The 19,508-nt window shown below is 40.2% G+C and overlaps 2 protein-coding genes and 1 long non-coding RNA gene across 5 annotated transcripts in view; 1 reads left to right on the top strand and 2 right to left on the bottom strand.

The window, feature by feature from the left end:
- Positions 1–11,430, bottom strand: LOC310884940 (globoside alpha-1,3-N-acetylgalactosaminyltransferase 1). Its single transcript, XM_083807511.1, has 7 exons — positions 11,079–11,430; positions 8,939–9,051; positions 7,906–7,968; positions 6,570–6,620; positions 6,436–6,471; positions 4,248–4,382; positions 1–3,805 (listed from the first exon to the last, which is right to left on the bottom strand). Exons 2-7 carry the CDS (start codon positions 8,998–9,000, stop codon positions 3,127–3,129), a joined length of 1,026 nt encoding a protein of 341 aa, XP_083663637.1. The 5' UTR covers positions 9,001–9,051; positions 11,079–11,430; the 3' UTR covers positions 1–3,126.
- The window catches only part of LOC310884941, a 20,174-nt gene continuing 5,070 nt past the window's right edge, over positions 4,405–19,508 (top strand). Inside the window, exons 1-3 of one of the 2 annotated variants that reach the window (XR_014574475.1) lie at positions 4,405–5,716; positions 6,674–6,869; positions 18,792–18,888. This is a non-coding gene — a long non-coding RNA (uncharacterized lncRNA). Of the gene's footprint in view, positions 5,717–6,673; positions 6,870–18,791; positions 18,889–19,508 lie in introns of those variants that run through there. The other variant, XR_014574474.1, reaches the window with a different exon arrangement.
- Positions 11,470–19,508, bottom strand: part of CCDC180 (coiled-coil domain containing 180) — a 24,384-nt gene continuing 16,345 nt past the window's right edge. For both annotated transcript variants that reach the window (XM_083807509.1, XM_083807508.1), the window contains exons 28-37: positions 18,764–18,893; positions 18,130–18,204; positions 17,774–17,840; positions 16,874–17,015; positions 16,341–16,501; positions 15,397–15,534; positions 14,229–14,340; positions 13,880–13,985; positions 13,236–13,374; positions 11,470–12,078 (exon numbers count right to left, since the gene is read on the bottom strand). In XM_083807509.1, coding sequence (XP_083663635.1) covers positions 11,947–12,078; positions 13,236–13,374; positions 13,880–13,985; positions 14,229–14,340; positions 15,397–15,534; positions 16,341–16,501; positions 16,874–17,015; positions 17,774–17,840; positions 18,130–18,204; positions 18,764–18,893 — 1,202 coding nt within the window. In that variant the 3' untranslated portion in view covers positions 11,470–11,946. The remainder of the gene's footprint in view (positions 12,079–13,235; positions 13,375–13,879; positions 13,986–14,228; positions 14,341–15,396; positions 15,535–16,340; positions 16,502–16,873; positions 17,016–17,773; positions 17,841–18,129; positions 18,205–18,763; positions 18,894–19,508) is intronic.

Below are 19,508 nucleotides of genomic sequence, written 5' to 3' on the forward strand. Positions count from 1 at the left end.
CAGCATAAATCAGCTGGTGATTTATTTACATGTGCCAATTCATTTCTGTGCAGTACCGTATGTGTGTGTCCCTAAGTCCGAATTCCCCTGGCATGGGGATGTGTGAGGTGGCACTGTCCCCTGCGGTGAGTGAAGGCAGACCCCCCGCACACAGAACCAGTCTGTTGCTTTATTACTCCGTGCCTCAGTTTCCCCACAGAGCAGCGGAGGTTGGTGGGAAACTCAGACCAGCACGTAGGTCCCTGCGTGTGCCACGGGTGTCAGGCTGCACAACCCAACCGAGAGAAGGAAAGCTTGCTGCTGGTGCTGGGGGAGGGGGATTAATCAGCAGGAGGCGATGATGACAGAAGTCCAGACTTTCATTAATTAAGAGGAGGACATGAGCTGATTCAGGAAGCATCCCCCACGCTGCACCGGGGAGCGTGTTCCTGCTGTCACGTTCTTCTGCTCCCTGGAGACAGAGGCACTCTCTAGGTAGCGCTCCAAATCGCAGCCCTGTCGAGCAGAACGGTGTCATGCGACAGAAGACCTTCCCCTGGGGAGAAGCTGCGTCCTGCCAAGAAGATGAACGTGTTTGGCACTGCACAGATGAGTCCATCGCTCTGCCAGTAACAGGGGGAAGGTCTGGGTCTTAAATCCAGCCGAAAGGACACACAGGAAGCAGAGCAGGAGACCAAGCCTTTCACGAAAGATTTTTCAGAACACATACTCCAGAAACACCTTCTATCGCACATTTTTTTGTGGTGGGGAATTTCCTCTCATGGTGGATTTGGTATAGACTATGAATATCTGTACAGGAATCCGAATCATCCAGCATGGCAGAAGGAAGTTCAGCGGCTGAAAACACAGACCAATTTAGAACAGAATTAAGGCACAGGAGGAATTAACCATCGGCACAGCTGATCTACGGGCTTGTGGTTTCTGTATCACTTGAAGTTTTTATTGGGTCTGAATGCTTTTCTAAGAGATCTAGCACAGCTCAGCCACGTATCGTGAGCTTGATACTGACATCAGGAGATAAAATTATCTGGCCTGGCCTGTGCAGGAGATCGGACCAGACAGTTCCTTCTGGCTTGAAAAGGAATCCATATGCATATATATAGTAACTGGCATAATGAAACCCTACTTTCAGTCATGGGCTTTGGACACTATTGTTTCACGAACAGAAAATATTCAGTATTAATCGTGGGTTTGGCAGGAATACGTCCTTTCGGAAAGATTAGGATAAGGATCTTTCTTCACCCTTTTGGTCTAGATGAGGTTCCGTGGTTACCAAACACAGACATCTTCGCAGCACAATCCCTTCTGGTTTGGTTATGTCGGAGGGGTGTCGTCCTCCAGCACCACAGCGCTCAGAAAACACGATAGGGCAGACCCTCTGATGGAGAAAGCATGAAGCAACAGCCCAGGCTGCCTCTAGGGGTCTGGGGCTGGAGGTGCTTTGTGTACCTTACCCCTATTGTGGGTGCTGTGAAAGGTTTTCCAATGAGCCTTCTGCAAGAGGAAATGCCTGCAGCGACACGGGCCATTCTCCGCCTGCTCACATAGGGCTGAAATGGGTAGTTCAGTCATCTGCAATCAATGGTGGGGCCCTAAAGCTTTCAGTACGTGATGCACTGCCACACAACTTTCTCATGTGAAGAGAAGCAAGTACAGTCAGGCACCTCTTCCCCATTTTCTCTCTCTCTCTGCCAAATAAGCCTTTTTTTTTTAAACTGTTCCCTTAGAAACAGCCAGCCTAGCCCTTTCACCCCTGCTTCTCCTCCCTGTACTGTGCAGCATGGCAGCAACACCCAGCTCTGCTCCTCTTGGCTGTTCCCTGGGCTCTGGCTGCCTGCTGGCATTAAACGACCACAGCACGGACGTGCACCACCCTTCGGTAGCATGCCCAGGAGCTAATAGGGGAGATATTTACAGGCAATGCACTGCAGCAGGGGAGGCGGCACACAAACCTCCATGCCGTGACCTCAGCTGATAATCAGTTATGCAGCTGTTGGTGGCCGTTCCCCTGCGTTTGGTCATCACCCACGCCTCTTCACCTGAGTGAGCTCTCAGGCTTTTAAGGCTGCAAACCACCTGGTTCGACTTCTCATCGTATTCAAGCAAAAGAAATGTTAACCCCAGCCTATTTCCAGCTCTAGGCTGAACCCACGGTTTAACTAGCTCATTTCATTATGAAATGAAATCACCCTGCTTGCTGGAAATGCACCAGCTGTTACTGTTGGTTCCAACGACTTCTAGCCAATTTATTTCACAGAGCTTAGAAAAGTTGGAAAGGACTGAAGCAACGGATAAGAACATGGACCTCCCATACCAGATTTTCTGTGTTGGAAAAGATTACATAATCCCCAGAGACATGCGAACGGGGGAAAAGGTTCAGAGCACATCTGTGATTGGAACAAACCCAAAGGAGTTCAGTCTGGGTCTGAACTGTGCCAGTTCTGTCTAAATTCAGGTCTGCAAAACACAGACTGGAATTTGGAAGATGGCTGCTATGTGAATCCACACGATTTGTCCTGTCAGGCCAGGATTCTTACTGGCAATGGCTGGCACCAGCCCACTGCCAAGAAGGCCCAAGAAATCCTGCTGCACACTAATCAGGTGTAACCTGCTCTGAGGGCAAGTTTCTTCCTGATCCTGACAAACATTGTGAGTTTAAACCACGGTACATGAAAATTTATTACCCTGCACATTTTGTTATTATTTTATTAAGTGGAAAGTTCTTTATGTAACTATGTCTTTCTTTCTCCACAGCAATGTAAAACACTGTTTTGATCCTGCCTAAGTTTCTGTAGGAAAAATACTCAGGCAGTGACATCTGCAGCCCTGCTATAAGGACAGCCTTACATTTGATAGCTGGCCTTTTTGATAGCTTTTTGTGTGCTGCAGCCTCAAGTGGAACACCTGTATTTACAAAGATTAGGAAACCCAGAAACCTTTCCATTCTCATCTCCACTTCGGCTGCTGCTTCTGAAACGCTTTAAGACTCCCAATCTCCAGAGAAAATATACACATGTTCCTTTCTCAGTTTGTTCACAGTGCGACCAAATATTCACAGTGGGGCCTATTCTCTGGGAGCTAATATTCAGTGGGTTTGATCACGTGGAGAACATCTGTGAAAGGATCTCATATCTCTTTATAGTTCTTATCCACTGTGGAAAAGCGTATGAGGTGAATTTCAGGGGGCTTTGGCTTGCTGTCATCCCATAAATACTCTGGAGAGAGTACTTTGGAGGGTTTGTGGGAGAGAAAGTGTCTGTTGAGGTGGCTTTCTTCCTTCCAGGCCGCCATGATTCCGTTGGCTTTGTCTGTCAGGATCGTCATGTGGCAAGTCTTGGTGAACTCATAGACCTTCCTGACCAGCCCTCCAAACACAGCTCCTCCATAGTAGAAGTCCCCTTCTCCATCAGGGATGTAGGCTGCTGAAGAGCTCCTTCTCTCATACGGGAACTGGCTTCGAGGGACGTTGAAATAGCCAGGGTGTATGGCTGCTACCATGTCACCCAGGGTCTCAGGCCCCCAGGCGTTGCAGAACACCATGTCAATGTGCAGGCAGAAGAGGTAGTCCACCTCCTGGTGGCTCGTCTCTGCTATGTGCTTATTTATGGCCTCCATCCTGCGCACGGAGAACTCCTGCCAGCTGGGGTACTTCTTGACAGGGACAATGACAAATCTTCGACCAGGTTGCAGCTGGACGTTGGGGATTGTCTCAGCGTTGTCAGTGAAGATATAATAGTTCACCCGGTAGCCTTTCATGAAATGTTTCTCTGCTGACTCCAAGAAGCGGCCCACGAACCTTGTGTATCTGTACGGACACATAGGAATAGCACAGCAGAGACATGGGGCTGCATGGTGGATTATAAAGGGTACTTTAGTGAGTGAAGACAAGAGATGAAGAGTGTTGACTAGCTATTGCTGCAAGGATACATACGCTACACATGCAGTAAAGTTCTGTGGACAAGGAATGAGTGGATTATCCCTGCTTTGACCAACCAACCACCTATCTACATATCTTTAATTCCCAAGGCACCTGCCAGTTCTTTAAAAATCTTGACCACACTTCAGGTATCTTGGGTGCTGAATCGTCTTATAGGCTTGTATGATTATGGCCACAGCACACAGGCATTAAAATTTACTACAGATTGGAACAGACTTCAGCTCTGCTGAGGACAAGAAAAACCAAAACAAGCTTTCCACAGAGGAAGAACATCAACCCCAGAGCCGTGTCCCCTGAATGGTTCACTTACTTCCCAACAGCAAAGGCTGTTACCCCTATGGTGAGATTCAGTGGCCGGTAGGCACTGTCCAGGATCTCAGGACTGAAGGTACCGTCCCAAATGATGGGGGCCAGCCATGGTGTGACCGTTAGCACATCCTGACGCCTGAAAGAAAAGAAAGGGAATGTTAACGAAATGTAGCTGCTCCCTTTGGTTTCAAGCCCAGTCAATGGGAAAGAAGCACCGAAGAGTGTGTCAGCATTAACTTATTATGGATGGTATTTTGTTCAGGTATTTTCCTGCACTCTTATTTAATTTCATAGAGCATAGACATTTCAGTTCCTGGGATGAAATTCAGCACTGTTTACAGAATTGTAAAGAAAAGTGATTGTACACTAAAATCTCATTTAAGTTTATAGGACTTCTCTGCTGAAGAGAGTTTAATGACCGCTGAACACACAGAATGGGAAGCTACACGTTTGCTATCACTGATGAAGATAGCTACTTATGAATTAATGCGGAAGTAACAATATAAAAATTACTATAGAAATATACCCCATTGTCATTGTATTATTAAAACACAGCTTGTGGCATGACAGTCTATTTTTCCAGTATTTATATATAGCTTTAATACATTCAGATATAATTTGAAATTCTGTGTGTGAGCCATCATTCAAATGTGTAACAATTATAGAAAATCCTTAATATTCTTTGTGTGTGGGTGGTGGAAATTTTCAATATACTTGCAGCAGAGTCCGACTATGCCCAGTTAGAGTTATGCAATGCTATTTCGGCTTTCTTCCTTGTTTCCAGAGTTTCCTACCTTTTTGATTTTTTAAACAGGATGTTATTTACAATGTCCATTTTACCCTAGCCTGTTCACATTTCCACTAGACCTGTATCACCCTGCTAATGAAATTTGTCACGGCCACATGGTGGGGGACCACACTCGGAGGCCAAAGCAGCCTCCCACCTGGCGCGCTCCCAATAACAGCGCAGGGACCTGCGCGGAGCAGTTTGATGCCTGAGGTAGCGGTACGCCTTCAACCCACATCTAATACTTTAATTCTGAGAGAATGTGAGAATAACAAGTTCACTCCCTCCTATAGTAATGCATACGATTAGGAGATGAAATCACACGAGAAGAATTTGGTTTGTATAAAATGTATTAACTCAGCTGTTCTCCTTCTGGGTTAATTGGGGAGGGGGTGAGGACACGGCATAGAGAGAGAAAAGAGAGGGGGAAGAAGGAAATCTATGTTGTTTTTTCTCTAAATAGGGCTCTTTTTTCATCGGATCTTACAGAGCTGCCCTGGGTTTCCCGATGACTCATTTCCATGGTATGCACCCACTCAGTGCACACGAGTCACAGCACTAACAGCTACATGATACTCTCCGCGTTTACTTCAGTCCCTGCACGAGCTGATTTTGCACATTAATTTATTCCAACGTGGGGGAGAGAAATATTCGGGCCTCGCACATCCCATCAAAACAACAAGGTAAAAACCTTGCTACAGGGAGCGTTTATTAATGTGTGTCAGAATGGTGGCTGTTGAAGGGGAGCTGCTAGAGGTAAGAGTCGGGTCATATGAGCTGGCCCAAAGGAGGCTGCTAACAAACGCGAGCTGACAAGGAACATTTGCCTAAGTCACATCTTGGCTGCTGCTGCCTGAAGCCTTCCATGTCTGTTTAAAATCACTGGTTCGACTGCCTCTCAGACAGACTGGCCTTTATGAGTGCCTGTAATTTGTTCCAGGGTAAGATCCAGCAGGTTAGCCAAAACCATTGCTGAAGGTCATACAAGGCACTTGCTTGATTTTGCCCTGAAATGGATTCAAAGCTCACCCACAGCTGGTTAAAGCTATCGAACAGTTCCAGAAGTTATTTATTTCTTACTGTCTTCCAGCTACTACGTCTCCAATCTCAGAAAGAGTCCTTGGCAGCAGCTGTGTAGGCAGGCTGAATGTGTGCTAATGTATTAACTGGGAATTTACGGTAGGTATGGTAGCAAGTGTACAGTGACTGTGCTCAATCTTAGAGCAGCATAGACAGCTATAAACATATACATGCAGTTAGGCTTCTCATGGAACAATGTACTGTTCAGTGTATATCAGAACTTTGAAATTTTGAGTGCTACAGAGCACCCGAACCAAAGTCAGCAGCTCTCTAACTTGCAAGAGTAAGAAACAAACAGCAAAGTTCAAAAAAAGAAACTTACTTTGGGGCCAGTACTCTTGGCTGCTGATAAAATAATCTGCAAAAAGGAAGAAATATCCACTGAATAATACATGAATATGCCTGGAAGAAAGGAACAGCAGTTTAAAGGTCAGGGAATGAAAAGCCATCACTTACTGGGGGAAAAGTTGGATCGGCTTCTCTTCTGTGTATTGGAGTTTCATGGAGCTGCATGATGGGGTGGGAAAAGAAGGAGATTGTCATGTTTTTTCTTTAAACAGGAACCAGGTTTAGCTTCAGGATCTGCTGGTGTACTGACATCTGACCAAGTTCCCACTCCAGCTGCTGCGTGCGCTTCTCTGCCCGGTGCAGAGAGTTAGGCGCTGCCTGCACACACCTTAAAGGGCTGCCAGACAAGTAACAGCTTTGATGCAGAACCAAACAGCGATGGGGAGATGCTGGCAGCTCTCCAAGTCTGTGAGCAAATCAGAGTTTAGGGGTCAAAAGCCACATGCTTGCTGGGGACAGCCAGTGATGGTCATGTATGCGTTTCATTCCCCACACACCTTTTCCTGTTCACCTGGAGGGCTGAACTATCTGAAATATGTCACACTTTGAACAGAATTCAGAGAAATAACCATCTTACAAGACACTGTATTTTTAATGGCTTGAAATAATTTAAGTACCTCTATAAAAGATCGTATTTTCTATTTGCATATCTGTTGTGTTTACAAGGTCAATAGATCCTTATAAAGGATGGGTAAACCTGCTGAATGCCGTGTTATGGCTGTGGTCCAATATGGCAGTGAAGTCAGCCTAAATATCTTGCTCCTTCACAGTACAAATTCCTTTTATGCAGCTTTGAGATGGCTGTTAGGATTCATGCTAGGTCAGTTAACTTTAAATTAGTTTGCATCACGCAGTGAAACTGACTCCTTAGCGTTTTCTGGAGAAGCAGCCACCCTTTCAGTTTGTTCACCACATAGTCTCAACTGCTGCCATAACACAAGTAAATTCTTAAACGGAATTGAAAGCACAGATCATACACTAAAGAACATGGTTAGGAGACTAATGCGTTATTCCTAACTCTGCCAGAAATCCTTGTGGCCTTATGGGATCTTTCACTTCACCTCTCTTACTTAAGTTTCTCCGTCCAGCAAGGTGAGAGACTTAACCCACATCTCAAAGCACAGTGAGATCCTGTGTGTACATGTGTACGTGCGTGATTACACCCTGATAACGAACCCAACATTAACCTGTTAGTCACAGTCTGTGACACACAACAAACAAGACCTCATCCAAGCTGTACAAACAGAGAGCTGTACTGAAGGGGAAGCAGACTAAAGCAAAACAAGTTGAATTGTCACCATTTTATTTGAAGAAAGTGACTAATTATAGATTCATCTTTGCATAAAATAAAGAACAAGTGACTACTTGGTAATAACTGTCAGAGAAGTACAGCTCTTGTAACAATGATCTATATTACTCGTTACATATAAAACGTGAGACTTACAAGATTTCAGGGCAAGGAAGGTAATAGGGGAGGTAGTGCACTTTCCCATTCCCAACTGTAATCCTGTAAGTGATAACGAAGAAATATTTTAAGACAGGCAGCATTGAAATATATCTTTCAGGTATTTTCCAAAATACTTTCAGAATCTGGCGTAGATTTTGAGAAGTAACTCTAGTTAACTGCTTGCCTCCTTTAAAAAAGGGTTAAAAGGAATCCAGAAGCATCCAGCTTGAAACGTCAGGACTAAATATTACTATTTACATCAAGTGATCTACAAAATGTAAAACTATGTGTTTTCAAAAATTGTACACAAATGGAGATTCACAAGGCAATGTTCAAAATGGATAAGTATGCAATATATACTGATGTGACATATAGACACTTTCTGAAACTGTTAAATGCTGTCTTAATTTACATAACAGATGAACAGGTACATAGGCTTTTGTCTACTTTCAGTTTTGATCACAACCTCTATGGTTTCTTATATAGGATCACTTAGCTAGTGGTGAAATACAACTGCCCACAATGTGAAATAACAACAAATTGCAACATCAGAAATACAGTATGATTAATAATAATTTAATTTGATTTTTTTCAGAAGAATTTACAAAGCATACTCGGGAGTCAATGTCCTCCATGTTACAAACATCTTCCATGTTTGAAAGGTACAAGCTATCCCTAGTTACCTTGGAGTGAGTTTAGACCTTTTGAAGAGACAGATCTTAAGGTCTGAAGTGAAAAGTAACTGGAATGTTCTGTACTTGAACAGTTGTTTGTTAGTCAGACACGGTGTTAGCTGCCCCATTTGGACAAAATTAGTCTTTTCCTCTCTCCCTTCAGAGGCTTATTCCCCTACTACTGTTACTTTACCCGTTATACTAATCATTGCTCTTTCTTACAAGCTGTAACAGGCACTTCCCATAAAATGCACGGCCTGTATTTGTTATTCTGCTGTTATGCTTTTTACTACGGTATACGTACAGCCAGGAAGCTCATGATTTAAACATGATAAAGCTCGTTAGCAAATGCTTACCAGATAAGTGTGATAACAACAGATAGACAGAGAAGAGATCCCACCACTTTCCTGGAAAACATCTCTTCTAGAGTAGAAGGAAAGGCAACTTCTTACTTCCAGCAGCTTTCAATCTGCAAAGAACAAAATAACAAGGGAAAATCAGTTACAAATACCTCAAAATGAGAGAAACGTTGATTTTTTTCTTTCATAGGAGCATAAAGTTCTTCAAACAGCTTCAAATTAATTCAATCTTTCTGAAATCAGATAGCTGGAACGAGCTAGACAGCTAGAGCCATGCTGCTTAGTCACTGAGGTGGATTATGTAAAATGCTTGAGAGGTCTCTCATTTCAGCGAGAAACGAGCACAGTTATAACTGAAGCGGGAACCTTTCTGAACTGATTCTAGTTTCTGTGTGTACGTTATGAATACATGTTCTCTATGTATTCATCTAAATCACACACCTTTGCAATTTAGTAAATTCACCTGACTGAATCATATCAGGTGATATGCAGGGCTAATACAGCTGTCATTTTGGCTGATAAACTCCATCTTTCACCGCCAGAGACAGAAGCTGCATGTAGGAGGAAGGTAAACTGAGGTCTGATACCAGCAAAGAAACTTTAGATGACAATAACACGTATTAGGTAATGATATTTACTTACTGAAAAAAAAATAAATTAACTACTCCTCTGTTTTCAGCAGCCATAAAAATCAACTTCCCCCAGCTCAGCTGTCTAACCTTAAAAGCTCAGTTTAATCCCTTTCCTGCTCACAAGTGTGCAGAGCAGAGTTCAAACAGCAGTTTTTCAATTTGACATTAAGAGCAGGCAAGACATACGATGGGTATGCAGCCTATGCCAGCACTTTACTGCACTTCCCATCAGGCTTCTTAACATCTTCCTGTTCAGGATCTCCCTTGCTGCATTTTGGGTCTGTGTTTTTTTATGACAATGATCATGCACCTGGGGACTCCTTTTACGTATCTGAAGACTATGATGTTTCCTTCCCTCTTCTCTCCCTTGAATCAGTCCATTCTCATAAAATGTGAGAGTAATCCTGCAGAGGCCTCACCAGTACTGAGAAGAGCAGGATTACCCCCCTTAACTGAAATACTGTGACAGTTCATCCGTTCCTCTACACTTGCCTCCTCTTCCAGAGCACAGCACCGGTGGTGATGTTCAGCCTGTATCCAAATGCACTCCACACATCTTTTCTGTGGAATCTCTCCTAGCCAGGTTTATGACATATAAAGCCTTGTAATAGCCTGAAAATGGAGCATAATTCCAGGTAGTCCATTTGTTTTTCTAAATCATCAAGCCCTGAATTAATTCTTCTTTCCATGGTCCTTGCTGTCCCTCCCAGCTGGACACCACTTAACAAATTTCATAAACATCTTCTCAAGTTTTCTTCAAAAGCATAAATGAAAATATAAACCAGAACCACTTTGCAGATAGGCTCAGGAAATAAGGATACCCAGGAGACTGACCATCCTCCTGCACTCATTGTACAGACTGAGAGCAGAGAACTTGGGTAATGGCAAAGGACAGACAGAAGAAAAAAAAAATTATCCTCAAACCGAATGGTAAGATTAACACAGAGAAGAAAAAAAAAAAAAAAAGATGTGCATTCTGATTATTTTAGTGTGATTTCAGCTATTTTTAAAAGGCTTTGTGTATGTCCATATGCCTTTGCAGAGTAGACATCTAATTGCTCAGGAAATGCAATGCATATACTTTGAAATATTGCATCATTAGGAGTGCAGCTGATGCATTCTCCTTTTGCTTCATTTTCTCTGCTGCAAATCTTCAGGAACACCGGAGCCAGATGAGTTCAGAACATTTCCTTGCATCTAAAACCATCTGTGACATTTACCATATTGTCCTAAACTGATCCACAGCTCTAGGATTCATAATGAATACAAACAAAAATGAAATACACAGGGTTGCAGTTAATAACAGGATTTCCTAACAGAAAAATAACTGAATGTTTTTTAAATAGTTATTCATGTTTCTCAAAGCTGTTCAAAGAGTTTTTAAAAGAAATATAGTTGAAAGTTACTATATTATGCATAAATGAACTTGCCTGACCTCCCAGAACAAAGCAGTATATTATTTTCAAGCCCTGCTATAGAAAGTACTAAAAATTGCAGATAAATACCTCATTTGTAGACCATTCCATGGACAATTTTCTTTGCAGATCAACTCAAGTTTCTAAACCTGTACTTCAGATTTCTAGAAACGAAGTAAGCAGCTCTGAGTACAGAATGTAAAAAACAGTGTCATTCAGAACGTGGAGAAAAGACACCCACAGGAAGGCCATCTTCTGTGCTGAAGAAAGTTTCCTTGCTGGATTCCATCTTAACACAGGCTGCCTTTAACAATTATAACTTAAGGCTGTGCCATGACAGACCCAATCAACCTTGCCTGAGTCTTGAACGTGGGCTTTAGTCGAAACGCACTGCTGGGCTTCTAGCTGTGCAGGTTCTCACGTTCCAGCTAGCACCACAATGAGTTAACTTCAACTGAGAACCGACTGTACGGAGTCTACGTTTCATTTACAGCACATTCGTCAGTTTTTATTTCAGGAGGGAAAAAAAAAAAAAAAGATTCTTTCACCACTGCACTTGCTCAGCGCAACAGAAATAATAAAAATACAAAATTCCGTTGAACCGTATCTGTAACATCTCTGACGTTAGAACAAACTTGTCTGTTCACACCAACAATGAATTTGAACATAAGTGTGCGTGCCAGAAACACTGTTGCAGGACTACAGTAAAATGCAGCTGTAAGTACATACAACTTTGATCTGTTTAGACCGGTATTTTTCAGTAACAGAAAATTAGTGAACAAAAAAACAAGTTAAAAAGAGAACAGGGAGAGCTTGAATAAGGATGATAATGTAATTCACCATTCAGAAAGCAACTTACGTTCCTCAATTACTCCAGCAAAGATACAGTATGATAACTTTTTCTCTGTTAAAGAGTACTTTTATTTGTCGAATAAGAACATTAACAAGATTTGGCTGATCACATATAGAACTGCTTAATCTTCTGGATGGACTGTTTCCACCAGTTTTCCCAATGCTGAACTGCCACCAGCTGAGATGTACTTTCTTTCTTGATCTGGGCAAAGTGCTGCTCAAATTTACATATGTATTTCTGTAGAAATAACAACAACAAAGGACAAAATTAGTAGTAATAAGACATAATTTTACTTTGCCTAATTCCAAGTCCTATTCAATATCAGATGATTGCATGCAGGACACTTATTTTCTGCCTTAGACAATAGAAATATATGAGCAATGACTTATTCATTGCCTTCTTCTGTGTTCATTTTAAATACTTCTGAAATTCCACTATCTACAATATTTAAATTTTTATAAAATGCAAGATCTTTATCTCCCTTCCATTAGGCTCCTATGATTAAAGAGATACCTTCTTTAGAGAAGAGAGAGGAAGAGGCGTGCATCTCGAAAAGAATGTACTCTGACTCTACCTAGGACTTTCTAAGTTATCATTATGAACTGAATTATTACAAAGCTGATAAAAAGGTACTTTACCTAAACAAAAACTTGTGAACTACCACAAGAAACTCAAAGTACCTTTATTACAGAGTCTGCACTACACATTCAGGAAAACATTACTGTGGCATGTATTTACTATATGCACACAATCAGTACTCTACCTTCACTTCGGAAGTGTACTGTGACCCATAACTATACACATAAAACACTCATGCAAATGTATAGTTTTAATGGTGTTTGCCTGTTGACTGTGTATTTTATGTTTCCCTATTAAAAATATATGTTTTTAAAATGAATTCTCTTCACTAGGAATAAGATTAATTCCAGGACAGATGTGTAAACACCAGTAATTTATTCCAAAATGATTTATCATAAGAATACTCCCCTAATTGCTGGATACTACTGTTTCACAAGCTATAGTCAGTGCAAATCAGAGTCTCAGCTGTATTGAAATGGCATTGTGTAGATATGGTGAAAGTAACTACTTTCTGAATTGTGATGCTGGTGAAATGCATTAAATTTCTGACACTATCCATGCTTCTCTGCTAAAACAATTCCTCAATGTAATGTATCTGAAAGAGGGGGCTCCCTGAAAAACCAACTGTCTGCTTTTTGACATCACAAAGAAATGGACAACGGAGTGGATTTCTATACATGGTGAATATGACTTTAATGCTACGTGTATTAAAAACATACCTACCTATAATTTTAATCTTAAAACAAACAAACCCACAACAGTAACAGCCTCCCCCCTACCCTGCACTTCATAACAGTCCTTTCCCACAGACCAACCTTATATACAGCATCTCTTGCTTCTGCTGCTGCTATGTGGCCCATCGTAGTCTTTGCTGTTGTAACTGATGCAGTTTCTTTGCAGATAATATAGTCTGAATTGTCTGTAAGAGTGGTCATGGGTATTCCTGGCCAAGTCCTTTAAAAAAACAGATCAAACCAAAATAAAAACCCATGAGAGAGAACGTTAGAATAGAAGAGAGCAGATCATATTAGTTCATACAACATATTTTAAATGTAAAAGATTTTTTTTTAGTACGACTTTTTTCTTTTAAAGCCTCCAAAGCTCTGCACAGTAAATAGAATCCATGTCTTCTGAGTGAAAATACACAGTATACTCCACAAGTTTGAAAATGGTCAAGTGGTAAATAGTGGTAAGCAAAGTGACACAGCAATAAAATTTATATTAAATTGCTTTACAATATAATACATAATTCACATTAATCTGGATCGATCGCTATTCTTTCTTTAAAATCATTACCCATCCAACCTGCCCCATTACTGGCTAAATGACCTCACTAAAGACAAGCATATTATTCAGCAGTTTTAACAAGTGGAGCAAAAGACTTACAAGGACAGTGTCTGATGTCAGTTTAGGGAAGAAAAAATTGAATACAACACTGTTCAGCGTCTTCAAATATTACCTGCTCCCACGTTCAATTAACTGTTCAGCTTTGCAGATTTCTAGAGGAAGTCCAGCTTCTTTACGACGGATTAACATGGATGTCTTTTCCCTTGGTGTTTCACTATCTGAGAGATAATATAAGATACACTCAGCAGCAACAAAACATGGGCAGTCGTAATATTGTTTTGAAGTATTTATATACAGCTAGATGCTCTTCACTTTCAAGAAATAGCTTTGCATTTGCGTTCATGCAAATTTTTCCACTGAAAGAACTATAGAATACAAAGGTCTCCTCTTTCTAGGGAAAGTCTTCTGCAGTCTTTGAGAATGGAGTAGTACTTTCAACAAGCAATTTCATCTTTACTTACTCGGTACTTGTATGTCATCAGTCGTGATACTTTCATCCAATTCCAGAAGCAGCTTTTCTGTGAAGGCAGCTAGTGCAGAAACAAAGTTCTGAGCACACTCAATAGCACAGTCCTGTTGGGACATTGGATACAAGTGAAAGGAATTCCTTTGATAATTTGATCTCATCTCCTTTTAGTTTAGCTCCAGAAGAACTACACAACTCTCCAACCTTGATGCTTTGCAACAGCTGCAGATCACAGACAAGGCTCTCAATTGCACATAAAAGGATCTAAAAGTGTTTTTCTGCAGAGTTCTCAACATTACTTGATTACCTAAGATAACGTATAAAAAGTTATAGAGTTCTGGGTATAGTTGTCCTGTAATTGTATATTTGGGTTGAGCATTTAAACCTGATAGAAACAGCAATCTGTAAATGCATCCTTCTGCCTGAGCAAAGGACATTTTGGAATTCAGGTACTTTGAGCAGAAGTGCTTTCAACAGATATTATTCTGAAAAAGGTTATGTTTGTTTCTGTGTGTGTTTCAGAGCTAAGAGGAGGAAGTATTACTTAGGAATTAAAAAAAAATAAAAATCTGCAGACAGTATAGAATTTTCAGTAGGTGGCCTGAGAGAAATAAAAGAGCTTTACTGCTGGAAAACTGACTTTCAATAACCCTAGATGATGGAGCAGGAAATGTGTGTGGAGCAGGAGTGTTTTGATTCTTGAGTGTCTCCTGTAAAGTTTTGCTTATTCGAGTTCTTCATCTTATATGGAGAAATGCCAATTACTTGTGCTAATGAAACGCACACAGAAAAAAACCTTCCAGGCATCTGTCTTCTGCAAGTAAAATAACTTAACCAGAGGATGTCACTGTTACTCTAAATGTAGACTCATATCCAACGACTCTACCAGTAAAAGAGGTCATCACTTACTCAGTATGTTCTATGAGTGATACAAAAAATCAGTTAGATCCACAACAAATCGATGTGCTTGTACATGCACATATGCGTTTATGCATATATTATACTAATGCTGCTGAGACATAACTTAAAGATACCGTGTGAACACTAAAACTGAAAACATTTTTCAGTTTACTTTTGATGCAGAAGAAAAAAACTATCCAAAATCTGTTCTTTCTAAATGCAACATCTATCAAGCTCATATTAAGCCATGGCTTTATAGTTACCCTAAGCATCTCTGTGTTGAGATGAATAGCATCAGCTTGGTCTTTTTGCCGTTTTGATTCCTCTTGGCACAAAGCTTCCAGCTGAAGTAAGTTGTCTGGATGCCCCAGGGAGGGACATAATTGATTCTTGTGCACCACCTTTAAGTAAACACATAAGAATGCTTTCTATAATGAACGTGCAATTGAGTCATAATGAAAAAGTAGTAAAATCAAGCATTTTATGTCACAACATTCAGAAAGAAAGAAAATTTGGTCTATTCCTAGGCTGACTAAATAAACCTTGCAGTACAGTATATAACAAATTGTCTATCCGCTGAAGAACAGGGCCTGATCTCACCTGGTTTATCATTTTCAAGTCATCACAATTAGTAATGCCTTTACCAAGAGGTGAACATGAAATTTTTATAACTTGATATCTGTATTTTTCTCCTGAATTTAACTTAATACTCAGAAGGACAAAATCTGAAAATACTAACTTGTAACGTTTTCTGCATGCTCTCCACTATGATTCTGTTATCAGAGCTGATATTACTGAACAAAATATACCTTTTTAAAAAATACAATAATGATATTTCATTGTCCATATGCAATAGTACCTACAAATGAGATAGGCATCAGTGCCTATACTGCATGAACTGTATAGCCATACCACAACGTTACCAGCTCTTAAAAAATTTAAGACCTAAGAGTCAAACCACAGAGTTGTAAAAGATTATAGAGAGGAAGCCTAACATTGGAAGCAGTGAGAGAAAGGACTGAGTTACTAGAATTACAAAGTTTACAGTAGAACTGCAGACTAACTGCAAACACAGAAACAAAATCTGTGATGATGAGAGCAGTGAGCGATTAAGCAAACAGTGAGAGTAATAAAATGAAATTTTATAATTCTGATGCGTTTAGCATTGTTTACACTGGAAGCATTCCGGTATGTCCAGGATACGTACCTTCATGCACTCCCACTCTTCTAGTTGCTTATTGAAGAGGTGCCGAATGTTACCAGTGGAATTGCTGAGCTTCTGCTCATGTTCTTTTAAAAGACTATCAACTGCCAACTGAGAGACGTAAGGGAGTTCCTCTTCAAACAACTTCAACTGATCCTGAAATTCTTTTTGGAAAAGGTAGGGGTGTTTATGCAACACAGAAGCAGTCATTGTAAGAAAAGAAAACCCAGCCAAGTTGAATGTACAGTGCCAGGACCAAACAAGTTGGAATTTTCTCTTTCTGCCCCTAACAGCCCTTTTTCTAGGTCCCATGATTACAGAAACACACTTGCCAAAAGATGTTACCCTGTACAGATCTTTCAACTTAGTCCAGGGCTCTTGTGCCACACTCCTTGTAGTCAATAATATATTAAAGAGGTTATTGGCCCAATTTCCAGTATTTTACTGGAATTTAACAGGAGTTTTTCCACTGGGCTACATAATTCTTGATTCATTGCAATTTTCAGTGAAATTAAGTCTTAACTGAATTAATTTACCTTTAAGACAGGAGTTGTAGTAATCATCTGTCTGACTTTGGTATGACAATAGATTCTGTCTGAACATTTCCGCACAGTGTTCAAATGTCTCTGGAAGATCTTCAGGCATTGTCATTTGATGCTTCTCTTTTTGGTAGAACTCCTTTCAGGAGGTAAAGGTAAAACAGAAAAGGGGTTGATAACACATTCAGATAAACCACACCTACACATATAACAGTAGCAGGGATATATAAGGCTGTCAACCACCTTCTTGAGATCAGTTGCCTTCCTTTGCCTGCACTGTATCAGGAGCTTTAGTTTTATTGCCTATCTGCTCTTTGAATGGGTAGGGTGTTTGAGACTGCAGTGCAGCTTAATTGCCAATTCTGAAAAGATATCAGTCCTCTTACTACTGTACTGCTCTTAACTTGGGTATATGTATCCAAATATTAGTTATTAAGATGGCATTATAGTCTAGCAAGTCCTAATAAGGAATGTTCTGATTATAGATACTTTTAATGATGCTTCAGTATACTTATGGCTATTTGGAAAATCTGTTGAAAGGTGGGTATGTGTCACAGCTTCATGCTGTTTCAGTCTGATATTTTCTCTTGATGCCATTAGAATGAATAATATTGGAATTGTCTTGCCTTTGCAATTGTTCTCCTATGCAACTAGATATGGGTGTTTGTGCTTGTCCCTGTGTATTACACTGCCCCAGATTCTAGAATGCTTAGCTGATGTTTATAAAGAACCCTGTAATTAAAAACACTCTGTGTCAAACACTATTTAAAAATTAAATGCACTGGTGAAGAAAGTAAAGTTTTTGGATGGCCATCCAAACATCACAATATAGTTATAAGTTATTTAGCTGACAAAGTAGATCTACAACAGCAAAAATGACTGAAGAACATTTCTTACCTCAGCAAGACAGAGCAAGTTGTTATTACCTGTCCAGAGAATATTCATAATAATCCCCTTAAAAGTACTGAAAATAAAAAAGTAATAATAAAAAAAGACAATCATAGTGTATAAAGATCACATTGGCAATATTTACTGTTTTTCGAATCTTTTGTTCAGGTGCATTTTAATACATTTTTTGGGGCATATGCAAACAAATACTCTGAATCATAGAATGATTTGGGTTGGAAGGAACCTTAAAGATCATCTAGTTCCACCCCCTCCCCTGTCAAGGGCAGAGATAGGTAGGGTTGGTTGGTTCCCCCCTCTCCCCAGCACAAGCAATGAATTTCTTTCTGTAGATCTACTTGACTTACTCAGATTCAGGAGGCTTCTCTCCAAATATTTGGTATCTCTTATCATTGAGAACTGGTCTAGTGTATTTCTGTATGCTAAGAAGGCAAAAAATTAATTTGAAACTATCCACAAGTCATTTGCTTCTCTCTACAATTTTTTGAGTCAGTCATGTGATGGATAAGAAATAGAAGAAAAATGTGAGAAAATGTAACTCCAAAACTAGTATTACATGAAAATATTTTTGGATGAAAGAAAAACATGATTCTCTCCTCAGTGGCTTTTCAAAATCTTTCTGTTGTTTTCACTATTACACTGGCTCATTTCATCGATCTGTGGACCAAGCTGAAGATATACTATTTAGACACTGGACCCCCAAATTAAGCCATTTAAAAGTCTATATTCTAACAAATACACAATACAAATCGACAGCCAATGAAACAGGAGAAAAATGTTTTTCCATCCAAAGTCTGAAATAAAATGCAGAGCTGATCACGAGGACATAAGTAGGGAAGAGATTCCGAATTATAATCACAGGTGGAAAGAAGGCCAATACAAATAAGCATTAAGAATTTCTCAAAGAACAGGCAGCGTACAAAGTTTAGGTAAATTTCTGCACAGGAGTAATTTTAAGTGAAATTTCTTTTCACATCTTACCTTCCTCTTGGCATCTTTTTCCTAATAGATGACTTCTTGGGGACACGAGCTGCATACCTGTAAGCAGCAGAGTTCTGAGGACCTCCATCACGTACATTTAAGTGAGAATTCTTCGGTGTGGGAAGAATTGCTTTATATTTAATAAGAAAAGATGAAGAACGTTGTATAAATGACAACTGAAGTCTTTCTTACACAGATATGCAGTTTGCATTCTCATTTATAATGTTTCCTCACAACATTAAGAGGACAACTGTAGGAAAAATCATTTCTTACAGACAAAACTGAAGTACCCTAGCAGCTGTGATAGTGATAAAGACCGTCCTTTGAGGCATAAGCAATACAACTGTGATATAAAATATGTGGTAGGTGGGATGGGACTTAAAACAAGATTAATTCAAGGAATAAAAAGGAAAATAAGTGGGCTACATCCATAGTCTTGGCTGTGAGGGCAATTTTGGAATGCAGAAGGGAAAGTATTTTTGGAAGTAGCTGGTGGAATCAAGCTCTGGGGAAGAGAGATGAGAAAACAGGAACATTAGGACAGGAGCAATTGGGGTTACCTCTGCACCCATCTTTAAGTCAATGATAATATAGGACAGAAAGAACTCCTGATCCCCTACATATTTTCATGACATCTAATTCTTTTCTCTGCCTTTTTACTTTTGCTATAACAAATACGGGTACTTTGCTACTTCATAAAAAAAAAAAAAGAAAAAAAAAAAACCACTATCTCTTTCTGCAGCTT

This window comes from Anser anser (genome assembly GCF_964211835.1).
Source record: "Anser anser genome assembly, chromosome: 21".
In the NCBI taxonomy this organism is placed as follows: Eukaryota; Metazoa; Chordata; class Aves; order Anseriformes; family Anatidae; genus Anser; species Anser anser.